Below are 18,978 nucleotides of genomic sequence, written 5' to 3' on the forward strand. Positions count from 1 at the left end.
ATCCTCCCTTCTACAGCCTCTAAAATAAAGCCATCAGCAAAGCCAGACTTCCCCACACTATTGACCTTGGCAGCACCACTGGAACACACTGGAGCATGCACCACAGAAAACACACACGTGTCACACACTGCCCTCACCTCCAAGAGCTGGAAAAATTATATTCAGAACAGCTCTTCACTAGGATTATATCAAGCAAAATACCCTGTGAAGATTTTCACTGTATTTTCAGAATACACTGAGGAGCCAGCCAGGGGCTGCCACTGCAGGAGGTGTGAGGTCTCTGTCCCTGTCACCCCATCACACCGTGTATCAACAAGCCCTTGCCCATGCAGAGCTCAGCAGCAGAGGGAAATGCACTCCCTGAAGTGCAGTGTGGGCTTTGAGGGCACAGCACAGACACACAACACTGCTCACATTTGAAAATCTGTACACTAAGGAGGAAAAACACATTTTAAAACAATATTATCTAGTTTTTTCAGCATCTGGATTAGTGTTTTCACACTTTTACCGACTTTTAACCTCACTACCTAGAAATAAAAGAAAAAAAATCAGAAATTCATGTTCACAAATTTCTTCTCTAGATTCAGCCCAATTCTTTACTCTGCAGACTTAGATTTTACTCTCAGCAGCAACAACCAGTGTTAACACCCAAAATTAAGAACCAAAATAGAGCAGCACAAAAGCGCAAATGTATTTTTCTTTTAATAAAGTTAAAATGTTATTTCACTATCTGTTTCATACACAGCTTCATCCCTTGAAGCAGCAGCCTATGCATGAATTATCAATTTACAAGGGACATTGGAAGTGGGGCATCATCTTCCTGTCTCAGTAAATACACAGCACCCACAGAAGCAGATGGCAAGTGGCTGGAGAGTCCAAGAAATAAGACTTCTGTTGATAATTTCCTAAAGTGAAAAGATATTTATAACTCCTGGGGTGCCAAACCCAGCACAGCTACTATTGCAGAAGCTGCAGACACACCCACTCTCAGGATTTTTAGCACTGCAGTGATGATGAACCAGCAGAGAGCTGATGGGTCAGGATTTGGGTGTTGGCTACAGACTGGTCAGGAACAAACAGGTCACTGGAGATTGGGGTCCTGAGGGACAACAAATCAACAAGAACCCACAATGAACCCCTAAGGTAAACAAAGGGCAGCAGGACCTGGCTAGAGATTAAAATAGATTAGCTGTGGAGTCTCCATCCCTGGAGATCTCAAAGTACCACAAGTCCCAAGCAAACTGCTCAGGCTGACCCTGAGCCTCCAGAGCTCCTGTGCCAACTCAACAATTGTGTGCTTCTATGATTAGCTCCAAAAAGGTTTTGATGCAGTTTCACATTTTATTAGAAATACCAATCCACTCCAGGACTGGGTCAAGTCCAGATGTATACATCCTCCAAATGTACACAAGTGTAGCTGTGCTCATATAAGCTGCAGAAGAGGAAGTTGGCAGGGACTGAAGAAACCATCAGCATCAGTGTAAAGGGACTGGTGGAGTGAAACATGCATGGGAAACATTTATTTTCCTTCCTTCCAAAGAGTCCAGTAATTTCATTTTTACATTTGAACTCAGTTCTGTGGATTTAATTTGATGATTACAAGTGGGCCTAGTTACTTAAGGAGAAACAGCATGAACTTTGGGTATAAACACAGCAGAACTACAGATTTTTTGCAAGAAATGCAGAATTTGCAGCACAACAGGACCTGAAACAACTCTTAGGTCTTGGAGTAGAAGAAGGGAAGTAAAATAGATATTTTCCATCAACAGGACTTGCAGCAGAACAAATTCAATGCAGATCAGCATTAAATATTCATTTCCACAAGAATCCCAGCTTTCCCAAACAGCATTTCCAATGAAGGTTGTGCTCACAAGTTTGAAACTAAGAGCCTTCCATACATTTTTCATATCAACAAAACAATTAATTTAAATCATCAGTTATTTCAAGGTCTTCTAATTCCTTGGGTACATGGCACATGTTTTTAAACTGATTACACTGTAAATCAGCTGAAATAGACCAAAATATTGTAAAGGATGCCTAAAAAAATCCAGCCATCTCTGTTTATCCTATTTAACAATGGAAATTGAACACTTCTAATGTAGCTACAAACAAGCAAATACACTTCTCCTAACAGGAAACAAGAATAATCTGCTGGAAAAACTAAGTGACAAGGACCTGGAGTGACAGCAGTTGGCAATGTGCTGTCATTTATACTGCTCAGGATAGAATTAACATAGCTCAGTGATCAGAAACGTGTGAAACATGAACAGGATTTTATAATTATGTTTCTAAAAGGAAATTTAAAAAAAGGTATTTTAAAAGTTTATCTCAATATTAAATTCTGCTCTCAACTGAAAAAAATAACATTGCTGATGTTCTTACAAAACCACATTAGCATTCCCTTACCCATTGCTTTTGTTTCTTCTCTTTTAGCATTCAGCAAGGAAAATTTGAATTTTGCTCTGACTTCACTTTTTGGACAACTGACTAAAAGCAAATACAATGACAAGTAGTCTTTGCTTTCATCGTCTAATCCCTTTGGATTCACTCTCAGGCACCTGAAAAAAATGGAGAAATTGTAATTTTTTAATGGTACCCAGAATAAATTCAGAAATACTTTTACAAGACACAATCATAAATTCTACTGAAATGTTTCCATTGTGATTGCTGACATTTTGAAATTAGAACCAATCCATTACCTACAGTAACCCTCCAAGAAGTGTCCAAGTTTTAATATTTATTTTTGATTTAACTTTACAATTTTTTGTGAGCAAAATAACCCCAAAACAAAAGCCAAAGCACTTGCTCAAATAAAGACCTTACCACTTCATTTTGTCATTTGGCCCTGATGAAAATGTAGAACTCTTTAAAACTTCACCCATTTCTTCACGGCAAAAACTGAAGTTATTAATGGTCCACATGTATGAAAATTTTACTACTTTAACCTGAACAAAAGATCAGAAAATGTTAAGAAAATTTAACTTACACATCAAGCATTAACTATGAGAACTACTTAGATCATCAGCTATAATTTTTCAATATGTCAATAACTTTAGTTTCATTTTTTTAACAATTATTATAACAATAAAAGAAAATGAAGCCATTGGAATTTATATAGATTACCTGGGTGTAACACCAGCTTTCAGCCACAGGTCCACTGGACATCTCCCCAGGAGGAGGTGGGGTGGGAACCCTTGACATTGCCACTTATTGCAGGTTTATAGTATCAAGAGAGCAATCCAAGCTTCAGTAATTCTCCTAAAAAAAAAGTAATTCATACATTTTGTTCACCCTTTCTAGGCGTGGGAAATACAAAAGCTCGTATTACTGTGTTTACTAAATGATGCGTCTGAAAATTAAACCTGAAAAGAGGACAATGGCTCTGCTGGGTGTCACACATTAACAACCACTGGTGCTCAAAACCTGCAGGCTGAGCCCTCACACAATAATTTATAAAAATAAGCACCTCTGCATCACACACCACCACTAATGACAATATTTCAACACCCCCTTTGCAAATTACCACTTTGGCCACTCCAGAAGTGTTATAACTTTCTTCAGGCTCTCCTCCTTTGACTTGCAGAGTAGCCAGAGCACTCAGTCATTAGTACAATGCCTTAGGTTTTCACCCAGACATAATTCACAAGAACACTCAGCCACCTGGGAGTAGAATAGGTTCACACAACCCTGAGATTTCTGAATGGAGGGTAAGAAATCAAACCTGCATTTCAAGCAGTATTTTCTTTCACAGATCTTTAACACCAACAGACACAGCTGAAGAACTATAATCACACAAAGCCAGAAAACCGTTTCACTCAACTCCTAACAAAAAATGAAGCAATTTTGTAATGAACTACCACCACCTAACAGAGCACTCCTGTAGCTCCTCCTGCCCATCAGGAACTGAGCCACTTGCCCAGATCCCTCACACCTGGCTACACAGCAGAAATTGGCCTGGCCAATGAAAGAAGGTGGGCAGTGAGAGGGCAGCTCTGGGCTCCTGGTTGGCTCTTCTCTAAGGGAGGGTTGGCTGTCAGCTGTGGGCAGATTCTGTCCCAAGCACAGCATCTCACTTCAGCTGCTTCATTAAATTGCTAAAAAAGTGAAATGAACCCTGATCAAACCAGAAAAAAACATTCCATTATTTCTGCCACAAAACATTTTCTCTTAGTACAGAAAGTTTCTTTAAACATATCCTGCTATCACTTAAAAGCAACCATCTTTCTGCAACATTTGACTGCTTCACTGTACAGCTCTTTTTAGTTGTGATAGAACAGCATTAATTGTCTTCCTCAAAAGATGCGATTGCACATCACTAATCATGATGGAACTCTCCAGGGATGGAGCAACACTTAGAAACAAGGTTTTATGCAAACACTGGTAAAAACACACTGCAAGAGCACGTGCAATTCAGTCATGATGCAACAAGTTTATTATTCCTACAGGAAGAATTCTGCTCTGTGAAATACTGCGATCCTCACTGGATGTTTTCCCCCCCTGCCTTTCTGGTACTGCTTCTCACTCATGGTATGAAGCAGCCCTTCCACACCAAAGCCTGCTGACAGGTGATTGCTCTGAATCACAGAAGTATAAGAGCTTGAAAAGAAAGCTAATTCTCAGTTTTTACCAGATGAGGAAGCAGATGCTTTATAATAATAAGCCTTAATGAATCTCTGCCAATAGATCTGCTATGACAGGGTGAAAACAAAATACTGAATAGGTCTCCCGTAAGATATGGACCCCTGAGACACTGAAAACTAATCATAAACACAATTCAGCTGTCTATAACAAATGAATACTCCCCAAATAAAATTTGTAGTTGTGGCAACATTCAGTAGTACTGAATGTTAGTACTTCATTAGTACTTTCTATAAATGAAAAACCAACATCGTCCCTAAATTTAAGATAACCAAACTTGTTTGCTTCATGTTTTTTTAAGTAGGAAACACATCTATTGTGCATGTTGTGTTTACAGAGTTTTTGCTTACATGTTTACAATTGGTTTTGATTGGTAAACATGCTTACATGTTTACAATTGGTTTTGATTGGTAAACATGCTTACATGTTTACAATTGGTTTTGATTCTCTGTACAGAACCATTCAGAGTAAAATTCATACATATGAACTTTTCCTTTCATAAAGCAAATATTAGTACTTATATTACCATTATTTCTGGAAGCACATCCTACTCAGTGACGACAACTGAAGCTGTTCCCCCAGTGCAATGGATTTTGCCACAGAACCATATCCTGAAAGGGTTAGAACAGCTTACCTCAGTCTTACTGACCCTGCTTGCTGCTCCTTGATGCTCCAAAGCTAAAAGCAAGAAGAATACAGCCCATTCCTTATTCTGCCATTTGCATGAGATGCACAGGACTGCATTTGTATCTCAATTCTCCAGCCCATCAGACCAGTCAGCTCCCAGTAACCATGAAGGAGCAGCAGATCTGAGCCAAATTTGCTCTGGAGGGGTTTCTAAATTGGAAAAGCCTGAAAATAACTGCTGTACACAATCTCTTTTAAGAAAGTGTTCAGTGACCTTGGGCCAGCTACCAGCAGTTATCTGCCCACTCCCATCTCACAGCTAAATCAGCTTGATTCACTGAGAATTTAAGCAAAGGTAGTTATTTGCAATTATTTTCAGGTCCATCTGTTGCCTTGTCTCTGTACCTGCTCTAGCCATGGCAGCTGTGCTTCAGAGGCTGCTTCCACCTGCTGCATGGCCTTTATCTAAGGAAGGCCTGATTGTACCTAAGTACACTTCTCAGGTCCTTCTGAACAGCCTCAGCTTTTTGTAAAGTTTCCCCTTTATAGCACTAGCACCAGACAAGTGATTCTCATGACCTCCTGATACAGCTCTGAAGAACAGATTAACACCTCAATTTTTTTGCATGGATTTACTAAGCCAAACACATTTTTAGACTGAGAAAACTGGCAGAAAGCAGTAACTTTAAATCCTTGATACTGGGAGTCTGTGTTGAGGAGCTGTCTGTATTTTTCAGTATGCCTGAGCACACAACTTCAACAAAACAAAGGACCAACCAAGACAAACTGAATAATGGGAGAATGAATATACAGAGCTTCTGATGCTCTGTTAACATCTACCAAAAGACAGGGAGAAGGATGGAAATGGTTTAGCAGTGCTGCAGATCTGCCCTTCACTTTACTTAATCAATTAATTGGGATTTGGGTGGGGTGATGTGGATATTTACCAGAGCTACAAGGTGAGAGAGAGCACAAGCTTTCAAGATGCTGTCCTGAAATCAAAGGATTTTGGAGGTGTTTGGAGAGGGACTTTTGCAGTCTGTAGACTGACAGCCACACCACACTGAGTGGCCACCAATGGTCACCAGGGCAAAGTGGACCCTGCACAGGCAGCCTGAAGGTGAGAACAGAGGTGCAACCCTTTGCTCTACAGTGCTCCATGTGGGGAGGAGACTAAATACTACTCTGAAGAAATTGTTTATGAATCATTGATCAGTCACTGTCATCAGCTCTGACAAAATGGTTTTCCAAGTACCAACCCCTCATCACAGCCTATTAGACCAAATGGTTGGGAACAGAGAGAGCTGTAGTTCACAAAACCAGTCAGGGAATGACTGGGTGGAATTAAATCAGTGAAGTGCAGGAAGACAGGTCTGCTATCCACAGGATGAAACAACTTAGAGGGACAATTTTCATGCTAGAACCTGCATTTATTACTCTGCAGGCTATCATGAACAAAGGAGCAGAAATGAGGGAACATTATCAGACAATAGCTCCAAGAATTTCAGGCAATGCTGTGCCTGTCTGGACACAGCCCAACAAACCAGTCTGTGTGGCCATTCTGCCAGGCACAAATGTCTGACCATCAGGGCAAACATGCACTGGGAACAGGAAAACAAGCTTTAATGGACAGGGTAAAAGAAGTTTCTGGTTTTCAAAAGGAAAATGAGATGTATTTTTAAAGGGTGTCAAGTTCCTTTGTTTGGAGTTTTTTCTAATGAACTGATATACTCATACTGAATATTGTACAGCAGCCAGCGCTGATTTATTTCAGAGTTTGTGTTCATTGTCTTCATTGAACACTTAGTGTTAAAAAAAAAGAAAGAAGAAAAGGTCAAAGGTTCTTTGCTTGTACTTCCAGACCCCAAACATGATGGGCTTATCACTTCTTCTACTGGTCTGTCAAGGAAGGTATTGGCTTCACTTGATAATCGCTCTGCAAATAGACCAGATTCTGCTAAATTTGGATCTTCCAGGAGCTCATCCTCCTACAGTGAGCAAGTAGGCAGAAATAACATTAAAAAAGGAGATTTCTCAAAGCACTTTTTATTTGGGAATTAACTGAAGTGCTTTCCTAGTCAAACAAATACTTATGCTAAACTTAAAGCCATGTGAAATTGATTATTGTGAATTAATTACCTGCACATACAGTGTAAAGAAAGCACAGACTACCTTCCAAAAAATGTATTTGCACAGATTTTCATCAAAAGCCATACCAGATCTTTATTTTCCCAACTTTTACGAAGAGATCTTAAGATTCAAAGTTACTTCCTAAATCAATAGCATGACTTTCAAAAATATCTTGCTTCCCCTGTCTGAAATTGAGTATTTATCACCATTATTCTAAACAAAGTTACTTTTCAACTTCTCAGAGCTAGACAAGAGCACACTCCCAGTCTCTTGCATTTTGTGCTGGAATTAACTTTTTCACTGAAAAAGTGACTAGCTTGTTAAGAAAGCACCGCATACATAGGAACATATAAAGAAGAATTTTCTACACTCCCAAAATAAACCCACAAAACACTTGATAAAGCTGTTTGAAGGGCTGTTAGGAGGATGCTGGGCCCTGTTAGGAGGATGCAGGCCCTTTTAGGAGGATGCTGGCCCTGTCTGTCCTTAGGAGCAGCTCAGTGCAGGAAGCAGATGCCAGGAGCTCTCCCAGGGCAGGCACAGTGCAGCAGGTGCACACGAGGTGTTGCACATTGAACCACTAACAGCAATGGTTTACTCAGTATTTCAGTGAGGGATTGCAGCCAGAACACTGCTGGTAGGATGGCTGAACAAACTGTCTTCTGCAGGGTACCCAACACACCCCAAAAGTCAAATCCAGCCTGTCATAATCAAACCAAGGATGGTTCTCCAAGCAAATCAGTGACCCAGTCCTGCTCCCTCAAGAATGAGAAGAAAAGCACGTTGTGAACTCAGTGATCAGGTCCTGCTGAGCCTCTTCCTTCCAGCATCCCTTCTTCCCAGGGCTCAGACCTCCAGGATCACAGTGGCTCCTTCCAGGGTCACACCAACAAATTCCAACTGCATTTACTGCATATTCCACTTGGATGGTGACAGTCTTTTCCTGAGCAGGGCTCAATAGTGCACAAAATGCAAAGCTCTTGTGAATTAACTTCTTGTCCCCTCTCTGGAAATACTGATATTTCATCACTGGGTGAAATAAAGATCACCTTCTGAAGTTTAACTGGAAAATAACATTCTGTCCATCCAACTTTTTATTCCTAGTAAATACATAATTCAGAAACCAAATATAGTTTATGAAATTTTGAGGGTTTGGCTTTCAAAAAAAAAAATCCGAAATAAGTCCTTCTTCATTCAGTAACATCAATTCCCAAAAACCCATTCAAAATAAACATGGTGTAGTTACAGAGATACTTATTTCATTTCCTCTCATTAAATGATCAGTGAATAAAGTATTACATTGATTTATATAATTAATACGCAAGTGTTTTATATAAAACTATCAATATCTCTTCAAGGAATCAGTTTCGTTTCAAATTACAAAGAAGGCAAATTCTTAGGAAAAACCACCATCTTCTCACTTCTTAGCTGAAGAAGAATATATTTATGAATATAAAAATGAAAGAAAGAAACAAACCCAATCAAAATAGTTATGTCTGAAGTGAAAGACATTCTAAGGCCAAAGACAAAGTTATTTCTGCACTGCCCCACCTGGACACAGCTGGATCACACAGTCCTAGGCAGCAGCACCTTATGAAGGCCAAGCTATTTAAGAGTGAAAAAAGCCATGTTCCTTTCTCATTGATCACAGATAGATTTGTGTAACAGCCACCCACCACCTGGGTCACACTTATTTGGTGGCATGAAATGCCTATGGCTTGAATTTTTTTTAAGCGTTTGTCTTATAAGCTAATTAAGTTTACATAAATTACTACATTTTTTACCAGTAATTAGAAAAAAAAAACAAAACGAACTTTGCAAAAAATAGGATTGTTTTCTTAATTAGGAGGATTTGCATTCCTTTACAATTTATCTTTTTGAAAGAATTGATGTTGTATTTCCTAAACAGCTAACTGTTAAGCTATGTTTCCTGCTGGATGATCCACAACACAATAACAGATGCCTGAAAGGTCTATTAAGCTCAGGCAGTTTTCCAATTTGTTCAGTTATTATCTCCTCTGAAAACACTCTTAAGATATACCTATGAAAATTTAAATACAGTGTTCAGCATTTATTGATTTTAATCCTCATCCATCACTGACTGCATCATTTGAGTGAATGGAATTACTCACACTTACACAATTGCAATAACATACATCCATCCCCTAAGTTAGAAAACTTATAGGTTAAGGGGGCACTACACTTCATGTTATCTGTAGTACTTCTAACATGAAACATTTCTCCTTTTTGGGGAAAAAGAAGGGAACAGCACTTGGGCTACACACAGGAAACCCCCTATGACACTTACTGAAGCAGCAGCCTAAAACACTTAGAAAGATTTGAGGCTTTTTTAGAACGTGATATTTAAAAATGCTTATTTAAGTATATTTTTGCTCTGGAACCACGCAATAGCAACTAAGTTTACACAAACTTTGGGGCTTAAATCAGAAGCTCGGGCTGTTCCTGTGTGCTTCATGCTTACCATGTCACCCTTGCCATCCCACAGCTCTGCTGGAAGCCTGCGCCCTGCCAGGAGACACAATCAGCAGCCACACCACGAGCCAATTCATGAGTCTCTCCACACTTTTCCAGTGAGAAAAAAATACTGCCATGGACTGGGCTGTGACAGCTGAGAAACTCCATATACACCCTGTCACCCCTGCCTGGGGACAGTAAACTCCAGCAGAGACAGGGCAGGCAGCTGGGGTCACAGACATCTCAAAATAGCTGCAACTAAGACTCCAGAATTTAAAAGCACATCCTCATGGTGTTTGCAGCAAAAAAGCCCCAGCAAGGCATAACCCAGCACGTGGGAAATGCCCAACTTTTCTGAAGGAAGATGGTGTACCTATGACTGATGACTCTGAAGTTAGCAGCTCAAACTTAGCAAGGTAATACTATTGATTGTAAAAACTGTAATGTTGCTTACATGCTACTTTCAGGCTTTTCTCCTAATTTTCTTTCCTGTCCTAAGGCTTTGAAAAATAAAGCTGAATTTTACCTCAGCTGTGAGAAAGCCCAAGTGCTCAGCAGAGCTGGAGCTAAAACTGTCTAATTTACATCAGCCAAGCTCACTGATAAAAATCCCTCAGCATTAGCCTTGCATTATTGTTCTGTAATACAGGAAACCCACTGTGCTCTGTATTAGATATCCCAGACCAGCCCCTACAGCAGTCATCTATGCATTTCCCTGGAGAAGAAATGCAAGATTATTTCTTGCAGCATTTTTCATTTTCATTGCCCAGTCTAGTTTTACAGGACCCAAAAGAGGTGTATTTCCACCACAGTTCCTCTTGGGAAAATATTCTATTCAAATAATCTATTGCTGTCGGGGGTTGTTTCCTGGTATACAGCCAAAGTGATCTTTTCCCCTCCTTGGTTTCACTCCATTACTCTTACTCCAACAAATCACTGACATGTGAAAAGTATATTTAATAAAGACATTTTTTCCCTAAATGCTTCGGTTACACACAATCAAGAGTTCACCAAATCGAAAATGCTAATCTTAACTTTCTTCTTTGCACTTGGAACAGGAGTTTGGATAAGCCAACAGAAAGCTGATTCCAATTGTAACAAAGAAATATCTTCAGCAGATTCACAGCTATCTGGGGCGATTTGGGTTGTTTTGGTTTTCTTTTCTTTTAAAATCCACAAGACTTGTGGAAAGCACTGGCCTGCACTCTCTGGAGACAGGTGCTGCATCGTCATTTGCTGCAAAGGAACGAGCAGCAGAATGTTCTCCTCATTAACTTCTGCAGACTGGCATCACCTGCAAAGCTCACATTGAATTGGTACAACTGCTTTCAGCAGGCAAAAGCTCATACTCACAGATGCTCTCAGGAGGGGGCTGATCAGTCATTCGTTGCCCTGTTACCTCTCACGGCAAAGCAGTGGTCACATTTTTGCACACAGCTGCATCTTGGAGATTCTGAGAGTCACAGCTCATTTCAAGCCTCCTCTACGCCTGTGTGTCAGACTTAATGCAAAAAACAAGTGATATTTTAAAGCTAGGAGATTAAGAAAAAAGGCCTACAACTCAATTCTGCCAGAGGACCAAATTGCATTTGATGTTAATTTGCCCCAACAGTCCTGAAACGGAACTAATTCCCAACAGCTGATTAGACACATCCTAGGAAAGAGAGGCAGGCCAAGAGGTAGAGCTGCACACACACTTGCTTTGGTGAATATGAAGCAGTAATCTCTAAAAGCCATCAATGACAGCAAAACTTCACATCTCAGGACTGGACTGCAGCTAAACTGGTTTAGACACACAGTGATAAAGAAAATCCTAAAAGTTCACAGAATCATAGAATATCTTGAGGTGGCAGGATGATTGAATCCAGCTCACGAATTAGTCCAGCAGAAACTGGCTTCTGAATTTCTAAGACAAGTAGACAACTTCTACCATTCAAAAAACATCCAGGTACTGTTTTCCTTATACTTCAGGATTTAAGAACCATTCAGATATAATTTGTTTAAGATGCCTTTTTCCACTACAAAAACAATCCAAAGCTTGGCAGTTTCCTGTAAGTTTCCCCACTTACACACTCTTAGTTGCTCAAGACAGTAGAATATTTCCCAAGTAAGCAGCAAGGCAAAGAGGCTGGCACAGGCCTGTCGGGGTGGCCTGGCTGTGGAGTAAATAGATTTGGTTTCATCTTGGGTGCTGTCAAACAAGGCAGACCAGAAGCAGATCTGAGTCTGCTGCTTTCTGCCTCCATGCACACACAGGAGACACAGCCCCGCAGTGAATCATCCCACCCCACACACGCAGCGCTGCCACGGAAAAATGCTCTCCCAGAGCAGAGAAACAAACAGCAGGAAAAAAAGAGATTTACTACCAGGAAATCAAGAAGTCAGCCAACACCAAGTGCCGAGCCCCTCTTTACAAGTGACTCTGGAAACCTCTGAAGGCTCAGACACTGTAATTTATTAGTAACCCAGACTAACACTTGATGATGTTATTGCCATATATCTTTCCCCACAGCACTCAGTGAGCAGAGTCTCGCACTTGTTGGAGGGGATGGCACCTTTCCAAACACAACTGCTATTTAATCATTAAAAATGATGCCTGGCTTGTAAAACAATATTCAAAACCACTGACTACAGAATAAAAGTGGATTTTTCTTGATGATCTTATTAATATAACTAATCATAGAAACTAACTCTGAGTATAAAGTTTGCCACACACAGATTTTGAGCAGTTTGCTGCCTATGGAAGCTTTTCTTTCACTTCTAGTTATATCATGCTTTCCTTCTCTCTTCCCTTCCCCTCTTTTTTTAAAAGGGAAAACCCCCACTTCAGCAGAATGTTACTAAAAATGCTGGGTTTTGCCGTAAGCAAGACAGGACCTCCCCTAGTCACAAGCCTCTCATGAGATGCAACAGTATGAATTCAAATCTTTCAGATTTATTTACTGTATTTTTTACCCTGGATCAACCACCTGCCCAGTGGATTTTGCAAAACTCGTCTAAAATCTATTCATTCAAACTTCTTCAGTGTAAGAAGTTTCAGTTTCTTAGAAACTATATCACCCATCGCAACACAAACATTATTCTGCTGCTACTTTTAATTTAAATTTGCTCACTATAGGCACATAAATAAACAAAAAAATCTACCTTGACATATTCTGCAGAGATCAGAAAACCCACTGAAAATAGATTTCATACATTTTATTCCTCTGAAACCACCATATGCCAAGTGCAGTGCCAGATCCAAGAGTGAGATCACACCCACTTGGACAGTCAGTACAGCAATGCATTGCATTAACCTGCAATCACACAAATCAGCCAGAGATTTCAGACAGCTTCGTCTTCAGAATAACATTTCCAGAACTGAAATAATATGGCTTTAAATAAGTTCAGATAGTCACTATGCAGAACTTTCCAAATGCATGAAAAAAAAACAGCTAAAAGGAGGTATAAATCCAGATGTACACAAATAATTGCTGCAAGTAACTTTGCACCCAGCACAGACGTTTTAGTTAAAATGACTATTTTGTCCTGTTACGAGAACAGTTACTCAACTTGACATGTAAGTATCAGTGTGCCCACTGGTACATCTGATACTCACAAAAAGGAGCTAAAATTTTATCTTTTCATTACATATTGCTCCATCCATAAAGCTGAAGAAACTATATTAACCACTCATTTTATAAATTCATTACAAATAAGTTCTGGTTTTATCTTCAAGAGTTTTGATTACAAACAAGTAACTCTGAAATTAATCTCAGTTAACAAGGAATCTATCTGTATTAAAATTTAAGAAAATCTGCCACTGAAGAGTGATAGTTTTGTTGCTGAGGTAATGTCTACATATGAAGTAATTGTCTTTTGTGAAGACAGTAAACATGTGTCTCCTCCAAAGAATTTAGAGGAATAATTGGCTAATCTGAATCACTAGATTAATTTATTAGGTGCTTGAAACAACAAATAACTTGAGATCAGATTTTACTTTGACTTAACCCAGTGATATTTAACTTAATCTCTGTGTACTGAAATCATCTGTATTTTATAGGCTACAGGCCATACTAATGGAGAAAGCAGATTCATCAGTTAGAAACCGAATCTGAACAAAGAGAGCCAGGAAAATGAAAGCTTTTGTGAACTTTTCCAAAGAAAAAGTCAGCATGGAACAGAGAGCTAGAAAGTAGAACACCAGAGGAGAAAGTTATACCAGCTATTCCTCAGGCCAGAGGAGCTCAATTCCAGTTGTTCAGGAAGCAACTGCTGACGCAACCACCCCAAACCCTTTTAGAGACACCCAAGTCTAATTAATTTGCTGAACATTCAGCACACAAGAAAACAAGGCATTTGAAAGAAATCAAGTGCAAGTCATCACCCCCCATTTCCCTTCATCTCCACTGGCAGCCCTACTCACAAATCGATTTTGCAAAAGACTTGACCAACTGGTAAGTGAGCTCCTGGGAGGGGACCAACATTAAAGGAACTACCAGGAAGGAGGCCAAGAGAAAGCTTGGCTCCCAAGTTTCACCCAGTGATCCTTTCCACTGCACAACAATAAGAGGTTCCCACCCCATGAACTTTGGAAGTTTCCCAACTGCTGGAGACATTTACTCCACCAGCAGCAGCAATGCCTATGCCAAGAGCTACTCTGTTGCATTCTCCCTGGCACACAATTGCTTTTTCTTAAAGCACACAGGTAAATTACACATCAAATGATACTTCACCCTTGAACTACTTAAGAACTCAAGTTACAATATAGTGCAAGGAGCAAATGCCACACGAACCACGGTGGACTAGCTGATGCAGACTGTTACAATTACAAGTAGCATGCGTCATATTTTTCACCAAAAAAATGAGGTGATAAATGGCTTCTGGGAGATGCAAGGCACTGTCAAGGATAAGTAATCTAATTCAGGGAATTTGGACATGTGAGCTCTCTGGATTATTCCATGCCAATGACTTTCTGAATCAGCTGAGAGAGTATCTGACTTTCCACTACATTTCCCAAATGCTATATGCAAACACTCATCACAACAACGTTGACAGATACATGCATGGTTGCAAAGTGATTCCTTGTACAAAACATAAAAAACCTTGCAGCTGATAAAGAAAAATTTTAAGCCAGGCTACCAAAAAACACATTGGAAAGCTATAAAAATTTGGATAAAATGGAACCAAAAGAGTTGATGTTTCCAGCTGAGGGTTTTTAGGTTAAGATCTTTCCAATACTGAACATACACTCTTGCCAAAATTCCACCACACAAGTTGACTAGCTTAAACATTACCAAAACCCCACATTTATGCAAAACAGTCACTCTGTAACACAGTTACACACACTTCTTAAGAAACTCACTGAACTGAGGCAAGCGACCATCTTGTCTCAGTTAAGAACTACATCTAAATTACCACCACTGAAACACCTCCACCTCTCACAGAGCTGCAACAAATCTCCACTAAGTACCTGAGCACAAGCTGAATGAGAGATTTCCTACTTCCACATCAAGGGACAATTCCAGTAGGAAGCCTTTTGATATGAGTGGGACAAGAAGCAACAGAATGTCCCACGAACACGAACTGGAAATTTTCTCAAGAAATCAAAGGAAGGAAGGTCTCTTATGAATATGTATGTATTTTGTAGAGGGAAAAGGGAATCGTGGACTGGTTTGAAGGAAACATGAAGATCATTTAATTCCAACCCCCCTGCCATGGGCAGGGACATTTTCCACTATCCCAGGTTGCTCCATGCATGATCCAGCCTGGCCTCGGACACTGCCAAGGATGGAGCAGCCACAGCTTCTCCGGGCAACCTGCGCCAGTGCCAAGAGCCAAGGCACAAGAGGCTCTTGGAGACCACAGGCATAAGCCAAGCACTGAGGCAAGTGCCTTCTATTTCATCCCAAAAATGCAGGGCCCAGGACACACGGGACAAAATGCAGTCTTCACACTTTGACTGGGAGCACAGAATTTCGAAGACCCCAGGATTCTATTGACTACAGGTACAGGGCTGCTGCTTCTGGGAAGTGTAACAATCTCAATTAAGACATCCTTAGTCTCAACCAGGTTTTGCTAAATACACAGGAAGCAGACTGCTTTTGACAAGGAGACAGAAATGCCCATAAGGAGCATATGAACCTGTCACAAAAACTGTGAGAAAAAAACCACCAAAAATATCCACTTGTCATCAACATGAAAATACAACAAAAAAGAAAAAAGCAGGCAGAGGTGGTTTTGTAAGGCAAGACACACAGAAGCCTATGCCTGGGCATATCAAAGAACCTGGAAACATTCCACAGGACAAATTTCTAATTACCTCCACCTCTGCAACGGCATGGGATATAAAGAGAAAAAAAAAGTGAACAGATGTGAAGAGATTGTATATGAAAAACAATGCAGACTGTCTGCCAATGCATGCAGAAAACCTGGGAAGAATGAATGAAGCGAGCAGTTAATGAGATTTAAGTGCAAGTCAACTGTTTCCTGTTGATGTCCTCAGCTATTTCTTCTCCACTCCAACTTATGTTGATAATGACAACTGGTTTTATTCTCTCGACTGTATATTTATGTTTAGGTGCCTTCAGAGGCACAAAAAACATCAGAGAAACACAGAGAAATACAACCTAGGAAAAAAAAAAGAGGAAAAAAAAAGTAGTTTTATGTGATTTCAACAGCATGCACTCACAGCTGAAATCAGTGATTAGGGCCAGAAAGAAAACTTGGTAGCTTTTCAAATTCATTTTATATTTGTCTATAGCATATACAAGTTTTTAATAGCAACAAGTAGCTTGTGCCGCCTATGCAAGTACAGAATGTAATTCTTTATTTTCACTGACAGTTTAAAAGCAGGCTGCAAAGTACCAAAGTTAAAAGTTTGGCAGAAAGCTGTTTCAAGGGAATATAACACCAAGGATATTTCTGGATATTTAAAATCTCAGATTTCCAGAAGAGAGTTAAACGCAGTTTCTGCTGATGTACCAAAGCCTGACAAGTTTGCAACTTTACACACAAAAGGCATATTGTTTAAAAATTATTTTCCCTTTCTTAAATAAATATCCCCTTACAGAGTGAGGGGGAAATAACCATGCAATTGACACATACTGGAAATCCTTCACAAACATTTATGGTTGTCCTGGCCACACATCCCAGAAGGCCCAGAGAAAAGCCAGGTAAAATACTTTCAGAAGTGACAGTAACTGCTAAGTCCCCCTCTGAAAAGAGATATTTATTTCCAGAAATAATACAACTTCTAGTAAAAAATAGAAAAGGAGACATTTTTCTTAACCTTTTTTTCTTATGGTTATAACAAAATGCCTTGGCAGTCATACAAATGGTTTAGCTCAGAACCACTGTGGTAAAAATTCCTGTAACCATATGGGATATCTATCAAAATAATGCTTTCTGCAGAACTGATAAGAATAAGGAAGGACCCTGCTTGACACTGTCACAGATTGTTCTTCCTGGCAGGAGGTTCAAGACAATTCTTTTTGTTCAAACACTATGACTCTTGACACCAATTTAGAAAAGAAATTAAGAATACAGTCACAAAGCAAAGCTACGTTTTAAAACGGAGTGCTGATTTCAGTATCCAACAGCTAAAAAAACACCGAGACCTCATCGATATCGCTCCCGCTGTTTCCTTTGTTTTGCCGTTTTCCATTCTTTACGCTTTTCTCACCTACTTCTGCCCTCGAACAGCCTCAGTGTGATGCAAATTTTCCCCGGACTCCCGGGAATTTCAGCAGACGACATCATCAGGTGAAACCAGCCTGAGTCAACTCCACTTCCTGACCACGACTAAGATGGTGCGCGCAGCCGGTGAGCCGAGGGGAGCTCTCCTCACACACCATCCACCGAACCCTACAAACTTTGCCGCAGCCCAAAGACGGCGAACAACCAGAGCAACCTTCCGACCAACACAACCCCCCCGCCTCCTTTCGCTTCCTCACACGGCGCGAACTTCCCAAACCAAACCGCACTTGGGGGTATTGAGGGCACGGGCGGAAAACACCGCGCTGCTCCGCGGGGCTCTCGGCGGCCGAGCGGCGGGCAGCGCTCACCCGGGGCCTGCAGGAGCCCGGGGCGGGCATCGCTGCCCGCGGGGATCGCCGGATCCCCGGACCGCGCGGAGCCGACACCGCCCGGCCCGGCCCTCCCGCAGCACCTCCCGGAGCTGCCCCGGGCCCGAGGCCGCAACAAAGGCTTTTCCCCCCTCATCCCGCACCCCCGGCCCGGCACGTACCGGATCGCGGCGCTGGCGGGGCGGCGCGGCGGGGCTCATTCCGCCGGGGCGGGGACGCTGTGACGGTCACCGGCGCCCGGCGGGAGGCGAAGGCGGCGAGCCCGGGCGGCGGCGGAGCCGCATCGCTGCCCGCGCCGAGTCCCGCTGCTCCCGGCCGTGCCCGCCCCGCGCTCGGCACCTCCCGGCTCCCGCACGGCCCCGCTCCCGCCGCACTTCCGGGAGGGAGCGGTCACGCGGCCGCGGGACGCGCCGCTTCCATCCGGGAACGCGCGCGGGGCGGGGCGGCAGCGCTGTGGGCCGGGCCGGGCCGGGCCGAGCCAAACCAAACCAAACCAAACCAAACCAGACCAGACCAGACCAAACCAAACCAAACCAGACCAAACCAAACCAAACCAAACCAAACCAAACCAAACCAGACCAAACCAAACCAGACCAAACCAAACCAAACGCTGTAGGTGAACGCTCCCGGGCTGCCGGGGATCCCAGAGGCTCATCGGGGCTCACAGAGCTATCCCCGAGCACATGGCGCAGGGCTGCGTCCCGACGGTTCTGGAGTATCTCTGCTCCTCACCCTCTCCGGGCAGTCTGTTCCAGAAAGGAGCTCTTCCCCGTGCTCCGGTGGAATTTCCTGTGCCTTCCCGTGGCCTCGTGTTCTCTTGCCCCTCCAGAAGGGAGGGACGCCTCTCGTGAGGGGCTGGGACAAAGGGATTGTTCAGCCTGGAAAAGAGAAGCTTTGGGTGACCCAACTGTGGCCTTGCACTACTTGAAGGGAACTTATTGGGAAGATGAGGCAAGGCTATTTACAAGAGCACATAGTGACAGGACATGGGGGAATGGGTTCAGATGGAAAGAGCAGGTTTAGATCAGGGAAAAAAAATAAA

The 18,978-nt window shown here is 41.8% G+C and overlaps 1 protein-coding gene across 2 annotated transcripts in view; it reads right to left on the reverse strand.

The window, feature by feature from the left end:
- SPOPL (speckle type BTB/POZ protein like) overlaps positions 1 to 18,352 on the reverse strand; it is a 33,374-nt gene extending 15,022 nt beyond the window's left edge. For both annotated transcript variants that reach the window (XR_005257559.1, XM_038142455.1), the window contains exons 1-4: positions 18,098 to 18,352; positions 3,124 to 3,258; positions 2,824 to 2,945; positions 2,407 to 2,558 (exon numbers count right to left, since the gene is read on the reverse strand). Coding sequence is in view for 1 of the 2 variants with exons in the window: in XM_038142455.1 (XP_037998383.1) it covers positions 2,407 to 2,558; positions 2,824 to 2,945; positions 3,124 to 3,201 (352 nt within the window). In the remaining variant the exon portion in view is untranslated. The remainder of the gene's footprint in view (positions 1 to 2,406; positions 2,559 to 2,823; positions 2,946 to 3,123; positions 3,259 to 18,097) is intronic.
- Positions 18,353 to 18,978: the final 626 nt, after the last annotated feature.

This window comes from Motacilla alba, chromosome 7, assembly GCF_015832195.1.
Source record: "Motacilla alba alba isolate MOTALB_02 chromosome 7, Motacilla_alba_V1.0_pri, whole genome shotgun sequence".
Lineage (NCBI taxonomy): Eukaryota > Metazoa > Chordata > Aves > Passeriformes > Motacillidae > Motacilla > Motacilla alba.